General features: G+C 59.6%; 7 protein-coding genes across 7 annotated transcripts; 1 reads left to right on the top strand and 6 right to left on the bottom strand.

Moving 5' to 3' along the window:
• Window positions 1-905: 905 nt before the first annotated feature.
• Window positions 906-3,161, top strand: HRG_09485 (fungal specific transcription factor domain-containing protein; the record flags this gene model as incomplete). The annotated part of the gene is made up of 3 exons (XM_044867956.1): window positions 906-1,419; window positions 1,487-1,573; window positions 1,627-3,161. 3 exons carry the CDS (start codon window positions 906-908, stop codon window positions 3,159-3,161), a joined length of 2,136 nt encoding a protein of 711 aa, XP_044717216.1.
• A 1,341-nt stretch (window positions 3,162-4,502) lies between these two features.
• Window positions 4,503-5,738, bottom strand: HRG_09486 (uncharacterized protein; the record flags this gene model as incomplete). The annotated part of the gene is made up of 2 exons (XM_044867957.1): window positions 4,503-5,607; window positions 5,662-5,738. The coding sequence occupies 2 exons, from the start codon at window positions 5,736-5,738 to the stop codon at window positions 4,503-4,505; spliced, it is 1,182 nt and encodes a 393-aa protein (XP_044717217.1).
• A 1,201-nt stretch (window positions 5,739-6,939) lies between these two features.
• Window positions 6,940-7,422, bottom strand: HRG_09487 (stress responsive a/B barrel domain-containing protein; the record flags this gene model as incomplete). Its single annotated transcript, XM_044867958.1, has 2 exons — window positions 6,940-7,212; window positions 7,354-7,422. The coding sequence occupies 2 exons, from the start codon at window positions 7,420-7,422 to the stop codon at window positions 6,940-6,942; spliced, it is 342 nt and encodes a 113-aa protein (XP_044717218.1).
• A 1,866-nt stretch (window positions 7,423-9,288) lies between these two features.
• On the bottom strand, window positions 9,289-9,993 carry HRG_09488 (uncharacterized protein; the record flags this gene model as incomplete). Its single annotated transcript, XM_044867959.1, has 1 exon — window positions 9,289-9,993. One exon carries the CDS (start codon window positions 9,991-9,993, stop codon window positions 9,289-9,291), a length of 705 nt encoding a protein of 234 aa, XP_044717219.1.
• Window positions 9,994-12,581: 2,588 nt separating this feature from the next.
• Window positions 12,582-14,356, bottom strand: HRG_09489 (major facilitator superfamily domain-containing protein; the record flags this gene model as incomplete). Its single annotated transcript, XM_044867960.1, has 5 exons — window positions 12,582-12,798; window positions 12,887-12,984; window positions 13,087-13,376; window positions 13,429-14,120; window positions 14,190-14,356. 5 exons carry the CDS (start codon window positions 14,354-14,356, stop codon window positions 12,582-12,584), a joined length of 1,464 nt encoding a protein of 487 aa, XP_044717220.1.
• Window positions 14,357-15,525: 1,169 nt separating this feature from the next.
• Window positions 15,526-16,959, bottom strand: HRG_09490 (uncharacterized protein; the record flags this gene model as incomplete). The annotated part of the gene is made up of 1 exon (XM_044867961.1): window positions 15,526-16,959. The coding sequence occupies one exon, from the start codon at window positions 16,957-16,959 to the stop codon at window positions 15,526-15,528; it is 1,434 nt and encodes a 477-aa protein (XP_044717221.1).
• Window positions 16,960-22,419: 5,460 nt separating this feature from the next.
• On the bottom strand, window positions 22,420-23,173 carry HRG_09491 (carbon-nitrogen hydrolase domain-containing protein; the record flags this gene model as incomplete). Its single annotated transcript, XM_044867962.1, has 4 exons — window positions 22,420-22,486; window positions 22,540-22,552; window positions 22,608-22,931; window positions 23,032-23,173. 4 exons carry the CDS (start codon window positions 23,171-23,173, stop codon window positions 22,420-22,422), a joined length of 546 nt encoding a protein of 181 aa, XP_044717222.1.
• Window positions 23,174-24,263: the final 1,090 nt, after the last annotated feature.

Genomic DNA, 24,263 nt, shown 5'->3' on the forward strand with positions numbered 1-24,263 from the left:
GACGCCAAGCCTCGACCTCACCCTCTGATGCCGTCTTCCAACAACGGGCGCCCAAAGGCCTTCGGGCTCCACGGTTGCACCCTCGGACGCATCGTTACTGCACGGGAACTACGGCATAACTCGGGCACACGTGCTCGATAGACCCTCTTGGCGGGCACCCTTCGCTTGATCGCCCCCGGAGCCACCCATCTCCTGGCCCTCGGTCTCTCTGGCTCCAGACGGCTGCTTAGAGGTCCACGATACATGCCTCGTGTACTTCGGTCGAAAGCATGGGGCGTCGATCGCTCGCTCTCACTCGTCCATCTGTGAGCAGAGAGGCCGGCGCCGATGGCCTGACGTGGAGAGTCCAAGTACTCTGGCAGCCTCTGGTTGCTCCTGTTTGTTCGCGGCGTGATAAGACTTGTCACCACACCATCCTTTCTTGGCCAATTTTATGTCGACCTTTTACATACTGTACTCCCTCTCCTGACCCTTTCCATCGCCTCTAGACGTTCCTGATATTCGTCCGGGCTGGCCCCGCAGCCTCGTATCTTGTCCATATACCGCAGCCGCCGTTGCTCGCGCCGACAGTCGGACCCGGCGACAGCGGACGCCTCTGCCTGCACATGCTGCCTGGACGCTCCACAGTTCGCCTGCATGCTTGTTCCTCCTCGTTGACTTACATATGATCTCCGGGGGCAAGTTCTGCCAACTGCACCCCAGCCAGGCGCCTCAGGTGTCCTCGCAGGAGTCTCCCCTTCGGATCTGATAAAGGCACTGCGACCCTCGAGCTCAGTCCCGCGTGGGCATGTCCTCGCTATTAATGCGACATGGAGCCGTCACTCGCCCTTGTAACCGAAAGAGGACCCCTGACCTGGCTTGCTAATAGAAAGGCCATGTCGCCCGACGCCAGAACCTGGAGTGCCATGATCCTGCCATCGCCCTCCCCAACCGACCCGGCCTGGAAAGCACCATCCATGGCGGCATCAGCCCAGACTGGCCAGTTGTCGCCGGTGAGCTCCGGCCTTGACCTGTCCATGGATGGCTCTTCTGCGCCGACGACGGCACATTCGGCCTCGTCGTCCTGCACGGACTCATGGAGTATTGGATATGCGGATCAAGACGACGGCGATGACGATGCCCACTGGGATCACTTGGACCGTGTTCCGGAAGATGCGCGAGCCATCCCCAAGCTGGAGCCCACGGACGATGATGTCAACCTGAGTGAGGTGAAGCTAGCCCCATGCACGGCATCTGCATTACGGAGCCCGGTCTCCAGCGGCTCTCAAGCGAAGCACAAGCGGCCGCGGGGGCGACCGAGGAAGAACTCGTTGACCACCCCGACGGTCAGCGCGACCAAGGTGACCAAGGGGCGCTCCAAGACGGGATGCATCACCTGTAGGAAGAGGAAGAAGAAGTGCGACGAGGCTAAGCCGCGATGTATGTCGGTGGTTCGAGGCGCTCTCGGCCTCTTCGTCGAGATTCGCCGCTGACCGAGTCTCATCAGGTATGAACTGTGAGAAGAACGCTGTGGTATGCGAAGGATATCACGAGAAGCAACTGTGGAGGAGCGGAAAGGAAAGGGCGGAAGAGGGTACGATGCTGTCCCCCCCCCCACTGGTGCTCGCAGGTCATCGCTAATTGCAGAGGCAGAACGACTGAGGCTCGAGTCCTTACCCACCATTACCTTGCAACCAATATTCAAGGGTGTGGAGACGAAGGAGGACTGGATATTCTGGCGGCACTACGTCAACCACTTCAGCAACGTTTTGACCGTCGAGGGTGAAGCCAAAAACGCCTTCAAGGACGTCATTCTGCAGCTTGCCAACCAGCACCAGGGACTGATGCACTCGGTGCTCGCTTTGAGCAGCAAACACATTGACTTTGGCTCGCCCTACGGCGTCAGGATTCTCCAGGGCAACCCGGGCACAAGCCGGGAGTCCTTGCAGCAGCGGGCAGAATTCCACCACGGCGAAGCCCTGAAGCGGCTTTGCGAGGACATTGGGAAGTCGATTGGCAAAGACGACCCCGAGTACCAGACCGTGCTCGCTGCCAGGTACGGGCAGATACTTTGCCTCCTCCTCCGGACTCGAGCCGATGGCAATCCGCGAGGCGAGCACAGACTTCACCTACAGGCTTACCAAAGCCTCATTCAGCAGTCACCACCCGAGGACACAGCTTTCTATACGTTTATCACCGAGTTTTTCCAATACCACGTCTACGCCGACGACCTATTCTGGCACCCAGAGTCCTTGACCAAGCGATTGTCGTCTGAGAGCTGGCAGCCGTCGGTGCCCATCGAAGCGCCTCGCCTGCTCGGGGTCGCCGATGGCCTGTTCAAGCATCTCTCGCAGATCACCAACATTCGAAACACGATCCGGGCCAACATGGATGCTTCGGTAGTCCCTCTCGTGGACTACATCACCCTGTTCCAAGCCGTCGACATTGACGCCGCTATCAGAGAGTGGTCTCCCCGATGGCCGCCGGGGGATAGTCGGGATCGAGTGGCGCCGCTGTACAAGCAAATGATGTGGGTTTATCTCTTCCGGACCATATATCCGCCGTCGACAAACCTGCCGCGACGCTCGACGCTGGGGGCTCTGCCGGTGGCGCCGCCAACGTCGTCGGCACCACAGCGGCGCGCCTCGATGGCGGCCAGCGTGAGGTTCAGAGCCGTCGCCGCGCCCAACGCGACTGTCGGCGGCTCGCCTCGAGGTTCCCCGTTGGCTAAGATCTCTCCGCCGCCTCGTAAGCCCTCACGGACGAGCTCGATGCATGAGCTGGACTCGCGAGCGGCAGCCGGCCCGGCTCCAGCATGTGGCAGCCCTGGTCCTCCATCTCCACCCCCGACACGATGCCCGACGCACGACGATGGGCGCATCACGCTCGCCGTGGAAGAATCGCTCTCCATCCTGGAGTCTTTCAAGCCGTCGGATCCATCTCAAACCCTGCTCCTGATGCCCTGCCTGATCATCGGCACGTCGTGTTTCGAGCCGGCGCAGCGCAACCGCATTCGCACTGCAGTCAGGCTTGTCCGCGGCTACACGGGCCTGCGCAACTGTGACCGTGTCAGGGAGGTCCTGGAGAAGGTGTGGGCGCTGATGGACGAGGGCGACTGGGTCTCGGTTTGGGACTGGCAAGGCGTGGCGAGACGGATGGGTCTAGATTTCCTCTGCGCTTGAGCCGGCGACGGTCCACGGCTCGGCCTGCATTTATACGTTATGTTGCTTTGATCTATCACGGCGGCTCTAATGCCACAAGCCCGGACGCCCAGTAGCAGGATCGCAAGGGACGGGGCGCAGTCGAACACGAAGGGGCGTTGATGCCTCGACTGTTGTCCGCGGCCCAGGTGCCGGACCCGCGATATCAGCCACGGGCGTCGGGCAGACTGGCTTGGATGCCTCCCTGAATGACACCGGCTAAGGCTTTCAGGTGCTTCTCAACGCAGTGCCACCCACGTTTATGAAGGGGCGGGAAAGATGATTGTTTTTCAGCACGGCATAGCCTCGGGAATCTTCGGCCCCGTGTTTGATTTTGTTCTGGGCCGGGCTCGCTGGGATGGGGCAAAAGGGAGTTGCAGGCGGTTTTAGCCGAGGTCGATTGGAGACGGCGGCATGTCTGGTGCGGGAGGTTGTTTTCTTCGAGACGGGCACCAGTAACGGCTTTTGGTGGCCTGGGGTGCGCTCTTCCGCTTATCTTGGGTGGTTTTGGCCTTGCTTTCTCGTCTGTTTCTTCTCCTATCGTTGATTTATATAGCTTCGAGTGCCCGCGGGCGACCCCGGCGTTGCATGGCAGACGGAGCATTCTCGCTCCTCGACCACCACGAGGGGGATGGTGTAGCATGGCCCCTTTTCTCTCCCCGTCGTCCTATTAGCTTCGCCTTCTTGTGACTTCTTCCCGAGGACGCTTCCGAAGCCAGACCATGAGTTCCTGCCAGCAGGACAGAACCGTCGCAGTAGGGGGGGTTGTATTGGCGGCTCTCGCCACGAGCGAGCGTGCCCAGCCAATGTGCATATACTATCGTACAGCGCAGCGCACAGAAATCCCTGTATGTAATAACCTGAGGCGTCAATGGCTTATACTCCCAACTTCTTAAAAAGCCGGGCTTATAACCTTCTCCCAGCTCTCTCATCTTTTTTTTCTTCTGTCTTTCTTCAAAACCCCTTTATCCCATGATAAGGACGAGCTTCGGCAGTTGCATCCAGTTCTGCCGCTCCGTTGACGACGTCAGCTTGCCAGCACTGCACACAAGACAACCCCTACCACGCCATCCACTCCCTCTTGCGCATGTTCTCGGCAGTCCAGCTCAGTTTCTCCAACAGGTCATGACGGACAAGGACAAAAACAGACTCGGTTACCCCCATGAGCCCTACAGTTCTCAACACGTTCGCGGAAGAGGACAGGACAAGTAAAGAACACCATCCAGCGAGCCCACCACCGATCCACTCATCTCCTTCAGTCTAGCGGCCGCCGTGGAGCTCCGCAAAGAGCAGCCGTGGCATTCACTGGGCAGGGGGGCAATCCTAATCCTCTCGCCTCTCTCCGCCCTCGAAGTAAAACTTGCCGAGCGGCTCGCCACCCCTGCCGGGGCTCCCCAGCGCCGTCGAGCCGACGCTGCGCTCGCCGCGGTCCAGCTGCTGCACGATTCGCTCGGCCGTCTCCCTGCTCGGTTGCCGCCCTGAAGCCTGTATGGGCCCGCGAAAGGTCGTGTCGACAAAAGCCTCGTCGCCGTGGCCGTGTCCCGGATGAGGGGCTTCAGCGGCCACGCCGTCCATCATGCGTGCGTCGCGGCTCTCCTCAATTGCGGATGCGCTCATTGGCGTGTCGCCGCCACCCGGTGCACCGCCGCCACCAGCTCCTCCCATGACGGTGTCACGGTCTCGTCGGGCGTCGCTTCCGAGGCCCGAGCTGGTGCGTTCGAGGTTCCAGGCAAGCTGGGCGCCGGCCGAGGCGGTCGGGGGAGGCCGGCGTTGGTAAATTGGCCCGGAGACGGTGCTGCCGGCACCTTCGCCGAAGCCGACGAGGGAGGCGGAGCCGTCGTCGCTCATGCGGTCGTCGTAGCCGCCAAGGGAGCGGGCGGCCAGGGCGTCCAGCTCCTCGTCCATGGGGTCTTGGTCCTGGGCCATGCTAGTGACGGAGCCGGCCTCGCGGTAGTTTGTGCCGGTGCTGAGCATGTCCTCGTCGCGGTCGCCGGCGGTGGTGCGGGCGTCCTCGCCCTCGCCCTCGCCCACGTGGCTCTCCGTGGCGCTGGCGGAGCCGACGGTGCTCATCTTGGTGACGGCGACGGGCTGGCCATTGCTATCGAAGTAGGCGGCCGTCAGGTGTTGGGAAGCGGGGAAGTTTGCAGGGAAGCCAGTGGTCGAAGTGGGCGTTGTCTGTGGGGAGAGGTGGGAGGAGCTGGAGCCGGGCTGGGCGGGCGTCTGGGGGGCGGCACGAAGGGTCGAGACGCGCTCGAGGCCGGCGAGGCGGGAGATGCGATCGGCACGCTCGGCCTCGAGGCTTGTGGCCGAGGGGCTGTGCTGATGGCCGCGACCGAGGGGTCCGGGGGGGAAATGGCCGCGGTGGCCGTCCTTGATGGCGGTGGTGGAGAGGGCAGACAGCGAGGTTGTTGTGCTGGTTGGGGTGCCGCTGCAGTGGACGGTCAGCCTTTGTATGTAGATCCAGCACAAGGAGGCAACGTACGGCATCTCAGACGGCGTGTCAGGGTTGGAGCCCGGGGGCGGGAGGTTGATGAGGGTCGGGTGCGACGGCTGAGCCATGGCGACGGGTTGGCGAGGACGGAGTGGCGGCGGTATGACGTCTTTCGGGTGCTGTCGCGGGCTCTATTCAGTCCCAGGTCTTGTCACGGCGGCGATGGAGCCGAGGATTGTTGCTTGGAGGTGCTTGGTCAACGTCACTGGCGGGTGGGAGGACGCGGCGCGCATATGCGACGCTGCGAATCGGCTTGCATCCAAAGGCAAGGCGGGGAAGCTGGTTGTCTGCGTCGGTTTTTAGGACAGTTGGGTGCGGCAGAGGCTATGTCTCGTCGTCGATGATGCGGAGGGGAGAGGGGAGAGGGGAGAGGGGAGGAGAAGAGGCAATGGAGGAGGACAAGAGGTGAGGGAAAGAGGAGGATGCTGCTACTAATTACCTAAAGTGAGCGAGCAAGTGCTGCTGCTCAGAGCTTCGCCAGGGTACTCGAGAGAAACACGTGCTGGCACCAGGGCTGCACCGGCGCATGACGTATCCTCCAGGTAGGGAGGCACTCGAAGGTTTCGTTTCAAGTCGGCGCTAAGCCAATGGACAAAACGGTGCGCTGACCTAGTACAAATACTTTGATCCATTGGTTTAGCGGCCAACATCCTTTATCCTCGACTCGCTCCGTGCACGTTAAGGAGCGATCCAGATGACCGTGGCCCGGGTTCAGGCGATGGCAGACGCTAGTAGGCGGTTATAGTGGCCCTGATGTCATCTGGGCCTCCCACGGGCAGCGTCTCAGGGTCCCTCAGCCGCTGTGCACCCCTGGAAGCCCCCTGCATCGCAGAACACCGCTGTAGACGGGTCCCTCCCGCATCATTTACCCCGGGAGGGAAGGGACGGATGTGGAAACGGCAAACCCAAAAGCAACACCTCGTCTGTCCTTTTGGACCACGCCGAGCACCACGGAGACAGACAGACCGAACCAAGACACAGAAATGAAGAGTCGGATCTGCCCCATTCTTACTTCTATCTCGTCGGACCAGCAAACGGGCTCGCACCCGCTCATCCGTCGACAGCGTCATGGCTCAGCGCCATCAGTTGCTGCCAGCTAGTTCTTTGCCCGACAAGGCTCGTGTTCACGGCCTGTCCGTCCATCTTCCAGTAACAGATCCCCCGTGTCCGTCGCCCGTGCTCCTCGCTAAATTGCATGACAGGCCGTCTTCCAGAAAGCAATAAACCCAAGCACCAACCGAAAAAGTAGCCGTTCTTTGGCCGATCCCTTCAGGGCATGAAGTCACCCGGACTAAAGTCGATGATCTGCGCCTTGACGAGCTTGGGCACCATGACCTCTACAAAGGCCTGGTGTGCCGGGTCCTCCTGCACGTAATAATCGCGGTCTTCCTGGCTGGCAAACTGGACCACAAACGCGTGCGTGATGCCGCCCTGCGCCCCTTCGATGCTCTTGTCCAAGCCGCCCACCGATGACTGGATGTATGGCTTCTCCGACCGCGGGTGCAGACAGCTGTTCTTGAGCTCCAACATTTGGTCACACAGCTAAAGGGGGGCAAACTGCGTCAGCCAAGCATTTCTCGTCACGCTTTGGCCAAAGGTAAACAGGCCAGACGACACAGTATGCTGAGCGACGAGCATACAGCGACAGCCGAGAAATCAAGAGACGCTGAACGTCTTGCATACCTCTTGGCGCTCCGTGACTGTGAGCTCCGGCCTGAATTGGAAGAAGACGACGTGGACGATGGGCGACATCTCGTTTTCGATCCGCCTTCTCTTGCTTGTCGTTTGTGGTTTTCCGGCTCACTCACTCGTTCTTCCCACTTTTTTTACTGGCCTTCCGATCCGCGGGATATGAGATGGAAACACTTTGAGAGTGCTCGCAGAAAGCAGAAGTCGGTCGTCTCATCCCGAGGTGGGCTCGTCGACTCAATATGTACTGGCAGTCCATCGGCGCGGCGAAGTCGAGGCGTTGCTCCAGCGCCGAAAGCTGTCGGGGGGTGGGGGGTCCCAACGGCTTGCAGTGTTGGTGATTGTCACTGCTGGTGTGAGTCTCACGCGCGTATGCACGCTGCGCCGGCCTTTCCCAGAGCACGGGTTGGATAGGAACTCAAAGCCCGAGCCTGGTTCAAACTAAAGCAAGCAAACGGCTCTCTCTCGTCATGACTCCCGCTCGACCATTGGGCTCTATCCCTGCTTAAAAACCACCAGCCAGCATGGGTTCAAGCAAAAGAAGCAACCAACATCAAGTTAGGCTACGGATAAGCATGGGCTGATGAGTGCCCCCTGCTAGGTGCGGGAACCACTCAACTATACCGATCGATCAAGTGACAGCAAGCTCTCATGGAATCTACATACATACTGCAACAAGGCCCGCTGGATGACGGCTCGCCGATCGGAGCCATCCCTACGTGTCTCAAGCACTGTCATTTCCCTTTCTTGGTCGTCCTCGGTTACATTTGTCCCCGGCTCGGACCCCTGTACGCACGTTTCTTTCCATGTTACCGCTCGAGCGTGCCTTACGCCTCATCGGCAATGGCCACATGTTTTGACCGGGTTCTACGACACTCCATCTTTGCCCATTTTTTGGTCTGTTGGTTGATCTCGCCATGTGGTTTTCATGTTCGGCAAGGCAATCACCGCTTCGTGCCGTCCTTCTACACCTCTCCCCTGTGGCTTCCGCTGCAACGCAACTCATATGCATCCTGTCGGTCTCTGACAAGTCGCTGTCGAGTTTCCCATGCCTCTAGCCGCCTCGACACCGCGTGGGCCGATTCGCTGCCCCACAGCCGACGATCCTCGGCCGCCTCGTGCCTCGGACACCACCCCCTCCGAGTTTGACCGGCCCGGGGTCTCGGAACTGCTGGGTATGCTGCCTGGCCCCAAGTTGGCTTCGGATGCCACTCTTCCTAGCGTGCATTCGCCACGTATTCCGACTCTTCCCTCAGATAGGTTCCTTTTTTCCTCAGCGGGGGCTGCATGTGACTTGCACTGCTTCGCGCAATCTGGCGTCTTGAGCCTGTTCCTCCGGAGCATCTGCTCGTCCTTCTCTTGCAAAATTCGACGGTCCTTCCGTCCCCATAACGACCAAAAGACGCCATCGCCTACGGCAGCCGTCTTGTCACACTATGAAAGCGGTCACCTATCACAGCGGAGCTCCATGAGCTGGAGCACGAGCCGCCCGAACGGAAAAAGACAAGAGGGGGTCGTGCCCCGAGGTTTGTCGGCCATGGCCTGATTGTGAGCTTTGTTTGCCCTCTTCTCCATCCGACCTATCGCTGACTGCATCTGCCGGGATGCCTTGGAGCTGCGTCATCTAGAATATGCACATGACACCAATCCAGGTTCCTCTTGAGCGTGCCGCCCCCGCCGCAGCAACTCGTTTGTCAAAAAAAAAAGATTAAAGAGTGATTATCGTGTCGTGAACGCTGCCCAACCATTTCAGGTTCTCGCACGGGACACATCATGCCTTTGCCCCCTCCACCACCTCCTCCCTCTCCTCCTCCTTGTCCGTCATGAAACCTCCAGAGGACAAGTTTTGTGCCGATGCAGGCTGCTCAGGGGACTGGCAGACTCGTCGCCGTCCTAGTGCTTTCTCCTTGCTCTCCCATCGGGGCGCAGCTAGGACATGTAGAGGCCGAAGGCGACCAGGCCCGCAGTCAGGGCGACGCTCATGATGGTGAAGTCGGTGGCCTTGACTGCGGCGCTGTTCAGGGCGGCCGAGGAGCCGGTCGAGGAGCCGCCGCTGCGGGCCGCGGTCGCCTCTGCGGCTTCCTTGACTGTGGAAGAAGCGCCGCTGACCCGGGTTTGGGAGGCCGCGCCTGCCGCCATGGAAGTCGTCGCGACCCTCGCCGTTGTCTGGGCGCTGCCCGCAGCATTGCCCGCGGGATTGCCAGCGGCGCCGCCCGCGGGATTGCCCGCGGGCCTTGGCGACGTGGTGTTGGATGAGCCGGAGGATCCCGCGGCGCCCGAGGCGGCGGGCGCAGACGCCGGCCCGGCAGGAGCTGGCGCCTGGGGCAGGGATCCTTCGCTTCTGCTGCCCTCGCCCCCGCTTTTGCAGCTTTCACCACTGGCCGTCTCGGCCGAGGGTCCGTTGGGGCCGGCAGGGCCATCATTCGCCGCCCGCTTGGCGCGCCGGCACGGGTCGTCTCCGGCCCGACCGCCATCGCCTCCCTTGCCCCCGTTGGGTCCGCCGCTGGCCTCCGGCACGCTGGAGGCCGCTGCCGCGGCAGAGACAGCCGAGATGGGGCTGGGCGTCTGCGAGACGACGATGCCGAGCAGCATGACCAGCATGGCCAGGACGTGGTAGATCTTGGGGCCCATCATGATGAAGTGATGTGTTTTTTTGCGTTTGGGAGGGTTGGTTGAGGAAAAGAGGAGAGGGGTGTATCGAACCAAGAGATGAGATGGGAGAGAAAAGAAACTGGTCGGTGAAGCCCGCTTCGATTGTATTCCGACCGCTGAAAACAGAAGAAGAAAAAGTGTGTCTGGAGAAGAGAAAGAGGCCTGCCCCGGGTGTAGACGAAAGTCTGTTGTGTCTGCTCGCGTGTCCTGTGACGGCTCTGCTGTCGACGTGTTGCTTCTGGCGATGGTGGCAAGGCCCTCGGGATGAAGAGCACGGCAACCCCTTATATACCCGGCGCCATGCATTGACTTCCTCATTAGTCGTCGTCCGTCCCTGCTCGCTCGACGACGACCATACCACTCCCTCCCCACCCAGCCATCCTCGGAGGGTTTCGAGGAGGGCGAGCCCCACGGCGAAACCAAACGGCAGCAGATACACATCACACCGACTGACACAACTGCGCTTTGCAGTTGACCTTGCTCTTTCCTCCCTCTCTTCCACCCTCCCATCCTCGCCTCTTCCTTGCCAGGTCCCAGGGCGCCTCTCTCGCTCCCTCTCTCTCGCGCGGACACACCCACCGAAACCGGCCCAGGCAGCGCTCCCGGCCCAGCCACCCTCTCGTCGACGCAGCGTCGCGTTCAAACCCCGTCGGACTTCCGCGGGGCGGTGTGGCGATGATACAGGATAGTCGACGGCAACAACAAAAGAAAAGCCCCGGTAGGGAACTAGGGGCTATGCGCTGTAGGAAAGAACAGAAACTGCTTGTAATACCAGACTCCGTCCGTCTGCACTCACAACGTGCTTCATGCGCGTCTGATCGGCGCGCCCCCCGAATCGCTTGCCGCTCCGCAACCCCCTCCACCAGATGACAGGGAAGATCGCCCCGTCGGCGTCCTCGGGGGGCACAGAGCTAGAGCCGGGAGGGCTTCAGATGGCGGGCCAGGGAGGCAAGAACGTCCTGTCCAACTCTTTCATTGCTTGTTTCGTTGTCTATATGTTTTGCTTTTGCCTCTTTTTTTGTTATCCTTTTAATCTTCGTTTTCTTCCTCGTTGAGTCCTTGCTGGCGTTTGTTTATATTCGGCCTCTTTTTACCCTGTCCCCTCAAGACAAACTCGGCTGCCCCCCTCCCCCCTCGGGTAACGAGTCAGGCCTTATTAAGCCGCACACTCAGACCCTCGCTCACCTGGAGAGCTGGCCTTGTCAAGCGTTCGACAACGTTCCGTGACGGAATTGTGGGCCTGTGCCACTTTTCTTCGCCTTCTATCACCTATCCTTTCATTTCGCCCTGTATATTCCAAAACATGGAGAAATACCGCAAGAGGGAGACCGAGGATGGACGAGAGAGAGCGCGGCCGGTCCGTTGGCGTCGCAAGTTAGTCCCCGACAAGGCAGTTCCCCTTGCCGAATCGTTTTCGTGGGACGCTGCGAGTTTCCGGCTTGATTATCGACGGCGTCTTTCGTCTGATTCCTTTTGGTCACGTCTGCCTTCCAGTTTCCCCCCAAGCCGAATTCGTGCACTTTGCCCGGACCCTTCACGTCCCCATTATCAAGATAAAGTCGGGGATCGTTCTTTGCCAAGGGATCGCTTGCACACACTGTCGCATCAAGGTACTAGTCCGTAATCTTTGTCGCCCCATCTTCCATGAGTGGAAGCGAACCAGTCGAGCCGGTGGGAGACCAGGCAGGCCGTAACTAGCCGTATCGCAAGTAGCCATGACTTGAGCAAACAGGTCTCAGATTCCCTGCCTGGCTGGCTCTCCGAGTGCCTAGCATGGACGGAGGCAGCCGAGCATGAAGCCGCAACGAGACGTGTAGAGGTCTCGGTCCAAAACAAGTAGCCCAGGGCTGTCTGGGAGGGGGTTTTTCTTTGTTGAGAATAACATAGGGCATCCACCTACGCCTCGAGGCCGATGTAGCCCGGCCCCCTGGCCGTCACCAGATCGTCCTCCGGTCTTTGGCTCGTTGACGCGAGCCCTCGAATCAGTATGTCGTAGCATAAGAGGCCTCCCCCACGGATTCCTCGCCGCCGCCGTGCTTCACACCAACTTTGGCGACGCCTCGAAACACCCTTGGACCTGCCGGGGCGCACAAGGCTGGAAAGATATTTCAAGCCTTGGCTGGTTCACCGCGGCAGTCAAATGGTAATCCGCCGTCGGTTCACTCCATTCGCCCTAAGCGGTCAAGGGCCCGTCAACAAGTTCCCCTCTCTCTTGGTTCCACACTTGGAACTTACTACTCTTTTTGTTTGGTGGTTTCAGCCTTTTCCGTTCTTGCTGAGTTTCTAAATCGGGAAGCGCTATGATTCAACATAGCCGCCCGACGATGACGGTGCTTGCCGCTTGACTTTCGGTCTTCTGCCGAGCCGCGGCAGCTCCAGGCGAGACACCTGCGGACCCAGGGGCTAGTGTCTGCCCAAGCTTTTAGCCCAAGACGTCATAGGCCGGGCCAAGAAAAGGACGGACCTGGCGGCTGCCAACCCTTGCGGGCGATTATGCTGTCGCTCTTTAGGGCAGTGCTCGCTTTCAGTCCAGGAAAGTCCGGGTCGACCTGTATCTCTCCCCTGTCAAGTTACACGGTGTACATATACCGCGGGCTGTCGTCTCCCAGCTCCTCGAGCTCCTCCTCCTTCATCCGCCTGTGCTCATCGCTCAGCTGCGCCCCCGCGCGTCTCTTGTTCTCCCGCCGGTACCAGAGCCACATGAGGCTGTAGATGGTGATCCCTAGGGCCACCATGCTCAGCGTCACTCCGTGACCGCGCGTGTACCGTGGGGCGTCTCCCTTGGGGCTGCCGGACGCGAGCGACCCGTTAGCATTCGGACCTCGAGAGCAGACCTTTGGCAGGTGACAGTCAATGATGAGAGGTGAAGACGCACTAGATGAAGGCGGACAAAATGCCAGAACAGTTGCCGAGGGTAAGTTGCAGCCCGGTGGCGGTAGTGCGTTTGCCGTATCGCGGAGTGTTGTTGGGTAACTAATCAACATAGCAGACCAGGCGTCCTTTTGTCAGTCTTGTTGCGCTCAAGGCCGACCATCAAAGGGCACTTTGATAGAACCAAAGGAAACCCAGACTTACCCAGGCCAGCGGCAGCCCAACGACGACGTAGAGCCCGCCCGCTATCAAGAAGCAGGCAAAGTAGTGCACCGCCGGCGCCACGTCGGACATGAGAACGGCGTAGCCGATGACACTTACGGCCCCAAAGACGACGCAGAAGACGCCTCGCATCTGCAGCCGGTCCGAGGCCAGCGCTGTCACCATGTATACGGTTGCACCCAGGAAGTAGCACGGCACCGTCAGCAGCTGTACCTGAGCGATGGTCCAGGTGCCGAGGTCGTTGATGATGGTGGGCAAAAATGTTGAGAATCCTGTCGGCGCCTGGTCAGTCAACTTCTTGGACTCATGCTCGAGGGTCCTAACCATAGAGCATCGTATCGACGCCAAACTGAGCCGCGGAAAAGGCCCAGATCTTCCAATCGGTGAAGGCTTTGTTCATATCGGCGCGGCTAAACTCCTGGCTTGAGCGGGTACTCCCGTACTCGCCCCTGCTCCGCGCCTGCATGAGGGCCCTCTCGCGGTCGTCGAGGAAGTAGGCCGTCTGGCCGTCGTTGGGGAGGGCAAAGTACGTAACTGCGCCGAGGAAGATGCAGGGTAGGCCCTCGATAATGAGGATCCAGCGCCAGCCGTGCATGCCGCGCACGCCGTCGAGGTGGCCGATGCCGTAGGCCAGCAGACCACCAAGGGCGCCGGCGACGGCGGCGCTGACAAAGAGATAACCAACGCGCAGGGCCAGCTCGCGCTTGGTGTAGAAGAGGGTCAGGTAGACGTTGAGGCCCGGGAACAGGCCGGCCTCGAGGGCGCCGAGCAGCAGGCGGCAGGCGAGCAGGCCGGCGTAGGACTGGACAAGGCCGCTGAGGGTGGCGACGAGGCCCCACGAGACGACGATGAAGGCAATCCAGCGGCGCGGGGTGAAGAGCTTGAGCACTAGGTTGGAGGGCACCTCGAAGGCGATGTAGGTGACGAAGAGGATGCTGACGGCGACTTGGAACTGCGTCGGCGACAGGCCCAGGTCGGACTCGAGCTTGTAGAGACGCGCGTTGCCAATGTTGACTCTGGGGGAGTGTTAGCCTTGGCTCTTCTTGGGTCATGACGGCGAACTAAGATGATGGAAGAGACAGTACCGGTCGAGGAAGCTAAACAGGTACAGAGTCATGACCAGGGGGATGATGTGGATGTCGAGCTTTTTCAGCAGCCTCCTCTCGTCGACGCCATAGTCTGCCGGCTCCGCAGCTGCACTCGACTCTTGCACCGTCTTTCTGCCTTCGGTTGGCGACGGCGTCTCCCTCATGATGACAGCCCTCACTCGAAGCCTCGCCCCGGACGAGCAAAGCAAAAATAGTCCTACCGACACTCGCGAACCGCTATGAGACGTCGTCCAAGCGGGGCCCTTTGGTCCGCCCGTCTCTCTCCGCGGTTGGTTGGGCCGTGTGTTTTTGCTATGGCAGCCTCTTGTGGAGGCCAAGGAACCAACAATCAAGCTTTCCGCGATGTCGTTCTCGTCGTCGTCGGCGCCGAGGCTGCGAGAGGTATGTTCAGTACCCACCCCGCGCGCGAGCAAAGACAGAAAGAGGCCGCTGATGACGGAGACTAAAAGCTCACGAAGAAAAAATCCTCCCCCGAGGATATCGGTCCCCCGCCCTGTGGATGTCTCCGCAAATTATACGGATAACTTAGTATCTTAGCCGAGAGGCGAACCGGGAAGAGCAGACACGGAAAGAAGGAAAGCGTAATGAATCAGCGGCAAGGGAAAAGGGCAGGGTCCGTTGTTGTTTCCCGGAATGTACATGCAACACTACGATGAGCGTGAAGATACTTGCAGATTGCGGGGCGGTCGGCCCGTTGCGCATGTACCTCGCCAACGGGACTGCTGCCACTTGATTGGACGCTTTGTTTTTCTCGGCACCAATGCGTCATCGAGGCCCGAAAGCGCCCCGTCATGGTACTACGGTGAATCGTTCAATGGACTTTAGGCTCCCGAGCCCTGATCCACACAGCGGCAACGGCCAAACGCTCATGTCCGTCCGACGTTGGCCACGCGCTGGCCACGCGCTGGCCAAAAGTCAAAGTGGCAGCCTTCGTTCGCCTACGTCGCAGAGGCTAAAATCCATGCCTTCTTTAGTTTAATTATTAATTACCCTCAATGGGTTTTTGTTTCCTATGTAAAGAGGTATCGTCCCAGCCCAGCCGTTTCTCTTCCCACTGCCCCTTGCACAAAAAGGGAACAAGGCGCCAAGTGCTTGCCGCGCCCTCATCTCCACCTTCGTGGCCCCGGCTATTCATACATACAGAAAGAGCTGCTGCTATCATACAGTCCCTTGTACCGAGGAAGGCTCTCTCTCGCCTCATCCGTGCCCCTTGCATCAATAAAACCGCCCCGTGCGTGATGTGCGTTGTCGCCATCAAGTCTTCGGTCATTGGATCCTTCCTTCCCGCACTCAATCCGGCACGCCGCTTCAACTACCGATAGCTTTGCGTGGGCATCTCGTACACGGGTCCGCTATGATGGCTCATGACTGGTTGCCCGTCAATCTCGGCGGCACCCGGATTGTTCCACGCCGCCGCCGCCGCGCTGTCGTTGCCCAACTCGGCAGTTTCGGGCGTCAACGGGCTGACAATGGACGAGTTGCCGGGTGTCGGGTGGCGCGGCAGTTGGTTGTCACCCGCCGTGCTATTTCGGTGCTGCTGCTGCTGGCTCAGGGTCGTGTTGCGGCTCGGAGTGTAGGCGGCGCCGTAGGGGGTCAGGTTGTTGGCGTAGCCCGCGCGGCCATCCCCCATGGCCGTGCCGCGGTACCCCTCGACACTGCCGCCGGGCTTGTGTTGGCTGTGGCTGGGGGCTAGATAGCCGCCGGCCGACGTCGACTCGGACATGTGCTGCGAGCCGGAGCCACGGCCGCCGGGCCCACCCACAGGCACCTCGGAGGCGCCCATAAAGTCGTCGTGAACCGGCTTGGGGCTCTTGCGGCGGCGGAGAAAGCACAAGGCGGCAGCGCCGATGAGGGCCAGGGCGCCGATGCCCGCGCCAACGCCGATGCCCGCCTTGGCGCCCGTCGACAGCCCGTCGCCGCTTGCTCCGGATGCTCCGGATGCTCCGCTGCCACCATCGCTGCCGGGAACTTCAGTCGGCGTTCCCTCGACCAAGGACGTCACACGAGTCGAAGTGACGGCGAGGGTGCTTGTGACTGTGACTGTAGTCCGGGCATTGGGCTGGTCCGTTTGAGTGACGACGATGGTGGTGAGGCTGTTCTCCAAGGAGAAGGAGGTGGCAGTGGCGGTGGCGGTGACGCGACGGTTGGCTGACGCGGTGGACGTGACATACTGGGTGGAGGTTGCCCGCTTGGCGAGCAGGTTAAGTCGCGGTGCGTCTTGGTCGTCGTCGTCGTCGTCGTCGTCGTCACCCGTGCCTGAGCTGACAGGAGCGCGAGTGGGTACAGCTTCGACTTGAGCGGGAGTGGCGAGCCGGGGCGCCGTCGGGGGGTCGAGGGCGCGCCTCCGGTTCTGGTCGACGGGGACGGTCGACGTCTCGAAGACGGTCGAGGTGGCGGTTGCCTGGGACCCGGTGATGGACCCGGTGATGGTGGCGGTGGAGAAGACAGTCGAGACGGTCGTAGTGGTGGAAGTGACGGTGGTCCATTGTGTCGTGGTCGAGACGGCGCCCGAGGTGACGGTGATGGTTGAGGTGATGGTGACATCGCCGCCGCCTCCTCCACCAGCACCTGGGCCAGGGTTAGGGCTAACGGGGGCCGATGTCGCGGGCGGCGTGTCGTCCGAGGTGACGGGAGGGCGGGCTGGCGGGCTGGCCGACGTGGCTCTGTTCTGGCGGGCGAAGAGGTGGACGTCGGCGCGGGCGACGCCTAGCAGCGCGCCGAGGACGAGCCCCAGGGGGAGCCTCATCCTGCGGGCGGGCGGTGGAAATGGTGATTGCGCAGACGGAGTTGGAGCCTCGACGGCTTCGGGGGGTGAGGTCTCGCTCGCTCAAGTTGGTGGACGGTTTTGTCGGGGCGGCGTTCGGACAGACGGTGGGGGGGACGATAAAAGGGGGACGAGGGGCACGGCGCAGTTCGTCACCGCGGATTAAAGAAGCAGTCCGTCCCTACCTCGGTGCCGAAGAAGACGGCGGCGGCACGGCACAAGACGTAAACAAAATGAAGAATAAATGACGGGGGCGAAACGAGTGAAGAATCGGGGTCGAGCAACGGTTCTGGTTTGCGTGTGGAAAGTAAACTGGGGACGACCAGGAAGGAGGGAGGGGAGTTGTTGTGTCTTGCGGCCGACGGGTACTGTAGAAGGGGGGACCCTCCTCTGCTCGTGGGCCCAGAATAGGTAGGCAGGAACCTAACTAACTAACCATAACTTACCCCAGGCGGCAGGACCTACAGAGCCTCTCCGGGCCGACACTGGGCAGTACCTGTCTGTGCCTTTCAGTGCTCTCTGCCCACAGAGCCATTGCATTCTTGAAAAACCGGCGTTATTGTGCGCTCCCTAGATCTCGTGCCATCCAAGGCACGCCGTCGAAGCGGTAATACTTGGACGCTGCCGGGCCACTGGCCAAGCATCTGGAGGGCACATGCCGAGTACTCCGTACTGTAACTGTACATGCAGTGCGCACGCGCAGCGAGGGGCACGTGCACGCAAATTGCACTGGTTGGTGGTACCTACTTAGCGTCGGGGTAGCACGGCATTAGCGGCCACGAGCCCGAGGTATCTGCTGCAAGTCCCTGGAGCAAGTCCCTGCTGCAAGTCCCCGGAGCACATACGCGCGGCACAAGCGAGGGAGGCCGACTTTGCAGAGGGGCGTGATTCAACCTTTTTCCTAGTGTATATCAACACTCGCCCGTCGCCCGTCTTTTTATTATTGTCTACCAGGACTAATCAGTTTTGACGTATACGAGATGCAAGCAAGTTCTATTTTTGGCCCCGGCGGTGCGGCCACTCGTCTTTTGCGACGGTATCCGTACGGGTACGTACCTGTATTCCATCAGACAGACGGACAGACGGACAGACAGACAGACAGACATTGAGCGCCGGTTGCTGCCGTGATCACCCCCGGCCTGCCTGCCATGCATGGCGCGCTCCCCAAACGATGCAGCAGCAACAGCAGCAGCAGCCGCAGCAGCCTGCATGAACCGGATGGTCCTTGTTGACATGACATGCACAGAGCCGAGGTTCCAACACACTCACCATCAACAAGCCGGGCAATCTCGTCGTCGAGAATTACAAGTTACTCCCGCGGGGCCCGCAATTTCCCTACGCCAACCACGCCAGTGTCCGTCATAGGGCCCTCCGAGGTATAACCTACCAACCAGCCAGGGACACCCCGTCGAGCACTGGCCAGGAACAGGAGACGCTCCGAAGCATCCGGCCCCGGCCCCTCCTCCTTCTCCTCCTCCTCCTCCTCCTCCATCCACCCTCTTTCTCTTTGTTTACTCGACGTGTTGTTCAACCCAAGATGATGGTGACGACGATGGCGACCATGATGATGGCGGCGTCTTTGATTCCCCTCCTCTCCTTCACCCCAGCTAGCGCCATCGCCTCCACCTGGAACCAGAGATCTCAATCCTGACCGCCACATGCGATGGCTGATCCGAGTCGTGCCGCAATCCTCTACGCTTGCGCTTTGCTCTGCCCCTCTATTACCGAGTACTGTACCTACCTACTCCCTACTTCGCCCCAAGTGTCAAAGGCAACCCCCCCCCCCCTTCCTCCCCAGATAAAAGAGCACGCAAGGAATGGAAGCCCCGTGAATACCCCAACGCCGAGCATTGGAAAAGAAAGAGAAAGTGGGCCAGATCCATGCCTCGTATCCGGAGAAAACTCAGAGCCCCGAGTCATGTCGCCCCTATAGTTATGTAATGTACATACGGGGGCCCGGGCCTGGCCGAGACAAGCCTCGCTCACCGTGCCCGCGTCATGACTGCCCTTCCCGAGACCTTGGGCGTCCCTTTACTGTGACGCCGACCCTCGAACCCCTCCTCTGTTCGACCTTGTCCCGCTCCTTCACAGAGAGACCCCTGATGTGATGAGTCCAGGGTGACTTTGCAGCCAACGTCACAGCCCCTACAACCGCCCGACCGGCATGCCGGCCTGCCCCTCGCAAGGGTAGCATCCGGAGCGCCAACCTGGCCTCGCCCATTGATTGGGTGGCCGCAGACCCGTGCACAGCCGCCAGCTTAATTATGCGTGCCTCATGCGAGTCGAGCTGCGGGCTACCATCAAGGCCGCTTTCCCCTTTGCGTGGCCTCATGGGGTTGGTAGATCTCGCCCGTTGTGTTACCATGCGAAGCCTGTTGACTGGGAATGTTTTTAATAGGACCGTTTCGCGCCCGATGTTGGCGAGCGCCTGCAGTGTGGGGCACCGGGCGCAATTTGACATGATTTCCTCTCAATACAAGCTGCGGAACCAGCTAATTACATCATCATCGTTCGTCAAAGCCTGGATAGGAGGGAAAACAAACAAACAGAAGAGACATCGTCAAAGATCATAGCCATCATGTCGCTCCCCCTGGGACCGTCCACCTTGACTTCCCCCGTCACAACTCCAACCAGCCAAGTCCATCTCGGAGCACGCCATAAAGTCGCCCTTGGTTGCCTGGACAAGAGAAGCCTCATCGTCTAAGGAGTTGGCAAGCTCAGCGTGTGAGAGCCAGCCGAGGCCTCAAGTGAAAGCTTGAGCGCCATCGCACCGCCATTTGATCTGTCCAGACAGCACCAGCCTCGTTGAACGCCATTGCCTTCCTGGTCTCAGGCAACTTGACCTTCAACGCAGTGCACAATGGCCGAGCCTTTGCTGTCAGACTCCCCTACAGCCAACGGGCATGGGTTGCAATCGTCTAGCAAAAGTACCATAGCTTTCGGCGTAGTAGGACACGATGAGTAGACGTGTTCTGGCGATTGTCTCCCAATGGCCCCTATCTGAGGCGGATCGATGGTCAGTTGGTAGTGTTCCATGTCTGCGCCGTCGTCACTGGCTCTCCGAGCTCTCCGGCTCACGTCTCCGTGGCCCGATAGCGCCGCCCTGAAGTTGTGGGCTCCTCGATTTACTTCCACCATTTCTCTCACAGGAGCATTTCGCGGATCCGCGGGTGGGGATGTCGAGCGATTCACAATCATCGACTCTCTCAAATATGGCGCCGAAAGCGCGTCATCACCTTCATCTGAAGCCTGCCCCGCTGAGAAAGCCTGCCTGCCATGAACAGGGCAGTTGGGGCAGACGATGGCCTCGACCCTCTCAAACTCTTCGCCGCCGGGGCCCACAGAAGGCCGGCGTCTGGATCGAGACCCTGGTCCATGGGAGGAGCGCCTGTCACTGTAGCCGTCTTGTGTGTGTGCACTTGGCTTGCGGAGTCTCCTGTGGAGGACTGCGTTGCGCGTCGAGTCGGCCGATGACGCTCTTTCAGAAACGCGAAAAGCCCCATCCGAAAGTATCGGCGGCACCTTTGGCACAGGTTGCCTTCCGCGACTAGTAGCCCTGCTGGCGCTGTAACCTGTCGCCCAAGGTCCAGTCGCTTGGAAACTGCCCGCAATGTTCGTCATGGAGTTGCTTCGGTTTTGATGACCCATGCGTGACATGGGCCGATAGCGTCGACGATGGTCTGGACATACTGCCTCTCGGGACGGTGATCCTCGTTCAGACAGTATGCTCGGGCTGGCAGCAATTGGAATTGTCTGAAAGTCACGGTAAAAGTCAGCAGGATCGCTTGGGCGGCTGCGACTGCAGTTCCTAGACTTTGGCGACGCAGGCCGCTCAGGGATTGGAGTGCCCCAAGAGGCTTCCTGGGGCGTTTCATTGGCCAACTCTGCACGTTGAGGCGTCTGTTTCCCTGAATGAGATGCCGTTTCCAAAGCGTCATGCTGATCAGAGGCCGAATTTGATCTTTCTCTCATAAGTGGCCAGCTGGCACTCTGTGACGTCGAAGGTCCCGAGTTGGTGGAAGCTTCCATTTCCTTTGAGGGCATTTTTGGTTTCTCATTAACGTTACTGGCTCGATCAGACTGTGTTGAAGAGCCATTCACCATGGCCGAATGTGCGCTTGTGGTCCAGCCAACCTGGTGGGCCATTGAACTCCTGCCATGATGACCCTCCGATGCCGTGTCGACAAGTCCGGCTATGGACGCCAGCACGACATTCCCTGTGGATGACTCGGACGTTCTTGCGAAAGAAGTCCCCGTTTCAGGCTCTGGTGGTACAGGTGTTCGGAAAAGATTCTCTGGAGGCCGCCAGAACCAGCGAGGCGATCTCATTGAGGAGTCCTTGGAGGACAATCTTTGTCTTGGGGTATCACTTTCGTAAGAGCTCGTCATATGGCCGTCGTACGCGAATCTGTCGCCACGGAATGCGCTCATGCGATACGAGCTTAGAGTAGCGCCGCTGTGTGGGTAAGGCGTGCTATCCTCGGGGGGCCGAGGGTTGGACTTGACCGTCATTGTTGAAGCCTCCGATCCGTTAGACTTTATCGATTGCATGGAACGTGCCGACATCTGAGAAGCTGCGCTGGATGGATGGTCGGGATTGTAGGGTTGAGGCAGTCCATAAGGCGAGTCAGGTATTTTCAGTCGAGGACGGACTGCCATGGGCGTCGGACTGGGTGCCGACGGTGTTGGAATGTTGGCATTGTCGGTTTCTGGGGGGTCGAGAGGCATGCTTTCCAGCATCAAATCCAGACGTTTCGGAATAGTCCTCCGACTCTTAACTCCATCTCTCTTCCGATCGGATGAATGGCTTGAGGAAGGAGATGATGTTGGGTGCGGAAAGTGTGACTGACTCGACCGGCAATTCACTGGAGTCCTTGCGGGCCCGTCTTTTCCCTCGTGTTGAGGGATTTCATTGTTTACAGAGCTGGACGAGGAGCAAGATCGGTTTGTATGGCCGGGCGAGTTTGACTTTGATGTGTCCTGTTCCCCATTCACTTGCCGGGACTCAGACACGACTTGGACACTTGGGCCTGCATTGCCTTGGGGTCCAGTAGAGAAGCTGCGGGACGGGTTCGTCTTTCCCTGCTCCTCTTGTCGTAGTCCGTAGCTCGATTCAGGCTGATAAATCAGCTTCGCGTAGGGAGCGTCGTTGGTGTCCACGACCAGCAGCTCCTTCTCGCCGCGACCTAGCAGCCCGTAGACCTTGACCTCGCCGTCCTGGATACCGATGACGGCACTTGTTCCGGCGTAAGTCGTATCGTCTTCAGTACCAGCACGATTGCAGAAGACGACGATGATTTCTTCTTGGTTGCCGGAGCGGATGAGGGGCTCCAGTCGGGTTACCCAATAAGTCAGGGTGTCCATGTCTGGCTCGTTTGGCTTTCGCGTAAAACGCCGGCGGTCTTCCAAGGTTGGCCAAGCCATAGACACAATAACCAGATTCTACTCGACCTCTAGCACGTGGAAGGCAAACTCGAAAGCATGCCAAGGCGCTTCGAATTTATACGGACTGCAAAGGTGTCAGTCAAGTCAGATTCCTGTGGAGACAGGGCCACGCCATACTTGATATCCATGCCTGCGGTGTAAAATTAGCATGCTGTAGAGGAAAACGAGGCATATGATGGTCCTACCGATTCCAATCGAGGTGTTTCCCAGACCAGGAATAAAGCCGTCATGGAAGCCACGGCCTTCAAGCGCCCAAGTCTTGTCGGTGTGATATAGAAACGATTTCCGGTGGTTGACAATTGTCTCACCGTCTCCGTTGACAACAATGACCGAGTTGTAGTACTCGGGACCAGTAGGCCATTTGGGAGCAACGTCTACCTTTTCTGGGTATCCAGCCGTGACGATGCAGTTGTACTTGAGCGCGGTAGTTCGAGCCCAGAGAGCTGTGATGCCGGAGCCTGAGGGTTCTAGGAAAGGGGAGATGTCCTGGAGCGACTTAAAATTGTAGCCTTTTTTGCCAGGTCAGCAGGGCGGAAACACGGTATGGCTGTCAAATATGACGAAAAGAAGACGCAAACCGATCAGACGGGCAACCAAACCACCACTTACCCGTGAAGGCCAGCTCGGGCAAAACTAGCAGATCCAAATCCGACTCATCTGGGCTCGCTTTGGAGAGGACAGCATCGGCGCGGTTGAGGTTGTTGTCAATATCGGCCACATGGGGCGCAAACTGCAGACATCCGATCTTCATGATGACGGAGCGCTTGCCGTTGCCGAGTTGTTTAGTCCTGGGAATCTTCTTTGCTCCTTGGAGACGTGGGCGTCAGCGCATAGCCTTGGTGGGCCAGCGGGGCCGAGAGGTTGAGCGCACAGAGAGGCGGCGAAGCTGGCTGTGAGCAACAGGCGCAGCGGTAAGGGGGCAAAGGATGGAGTCTTGTAGGCAGCTTCCGAGAGGGGAGGGGAGCCGCTAGCCGTCGGGCAGCTAACGGAATGGGGCGGGCCGTTGGATGAAGGCTGACGATTTCCATGATTTTTCGTTCGGCGGACCAACTGCACGTTCCATTGCGCCTGCAGTCGTGTCTGGGGGGGTGAAGAGCCAGCGTATCCTGGATGGTTGACAGGCGGTTGCAGGGGGGGAGGATGCGCTGTAACTCAGAAGGCATGTGCGGATACATAGTCCTCAGTACCTTTTGCCTGGTACAGCGGTCATGCGGCCGCCTTTCAACTCTGCAGCACAGCGGGGCAGGGCAGGTTAGGCCGTTCGCTCAGTTCTTTGATCCTTCCGGTCTCTCTCCGTGTCTTTGGACCACCAATCGCAGCCGGCCATTAGGCGCTCGAGGATGCGACCGTGGCAGGGGGTCCATGTCGGCCGGCGTCTAACAACATGAAGCCTCCCCCAGGCTGACGTGCGTCAAGGCCAGCACCTGAAGGCCAGCACCTGAAGGCCAGCACCTGCATCCCATCTGTCGATCCCGCCGCCTCGGCGCCAACGTCGCACAACTCGCTCCTCTCGCAGCCGCAACCCACGGCCCCGACGCGAGACCACTTAGATGCCAAGAAGCGAAGCAGCAACCTTTTTCCCGGATGAGCGGTTCATGGACGACGCCGCACGGCTTGTGGATTCTTGCCTAGTCCCCCTGCGCGCTCAGATTGGAAGGGCCCTGACATCTTGTCCCATCTTGTCCCATCTCATCCAGTACATAATTACATCCCTATGAAGCCGCCTGCTTCTCCTCTCATAGGCCATGACGTGCCAAAGAAGTACCTAGCCATGTCCCACAAGATAAGGTAAGTAGGTACCTAGGTGCTGTACATAATGACAGCATCTTGACAAGATACGA

This window comes from Hirsutella rhossiliensis (assembly GCF_020360975.1).
Source record: "Hirsutella rhossiliensis strain HR02 chromosome Unknown scaffold00012, whole genome shotgun sequence".
NCBI classification, from domain to species: Eukaryota; Fungi; Ascomycota; class Sordariomycetes; order Hypocreales; family Ophiocordycipitaceae; genus Hirsutella; species Hirsutella rhossiliensis.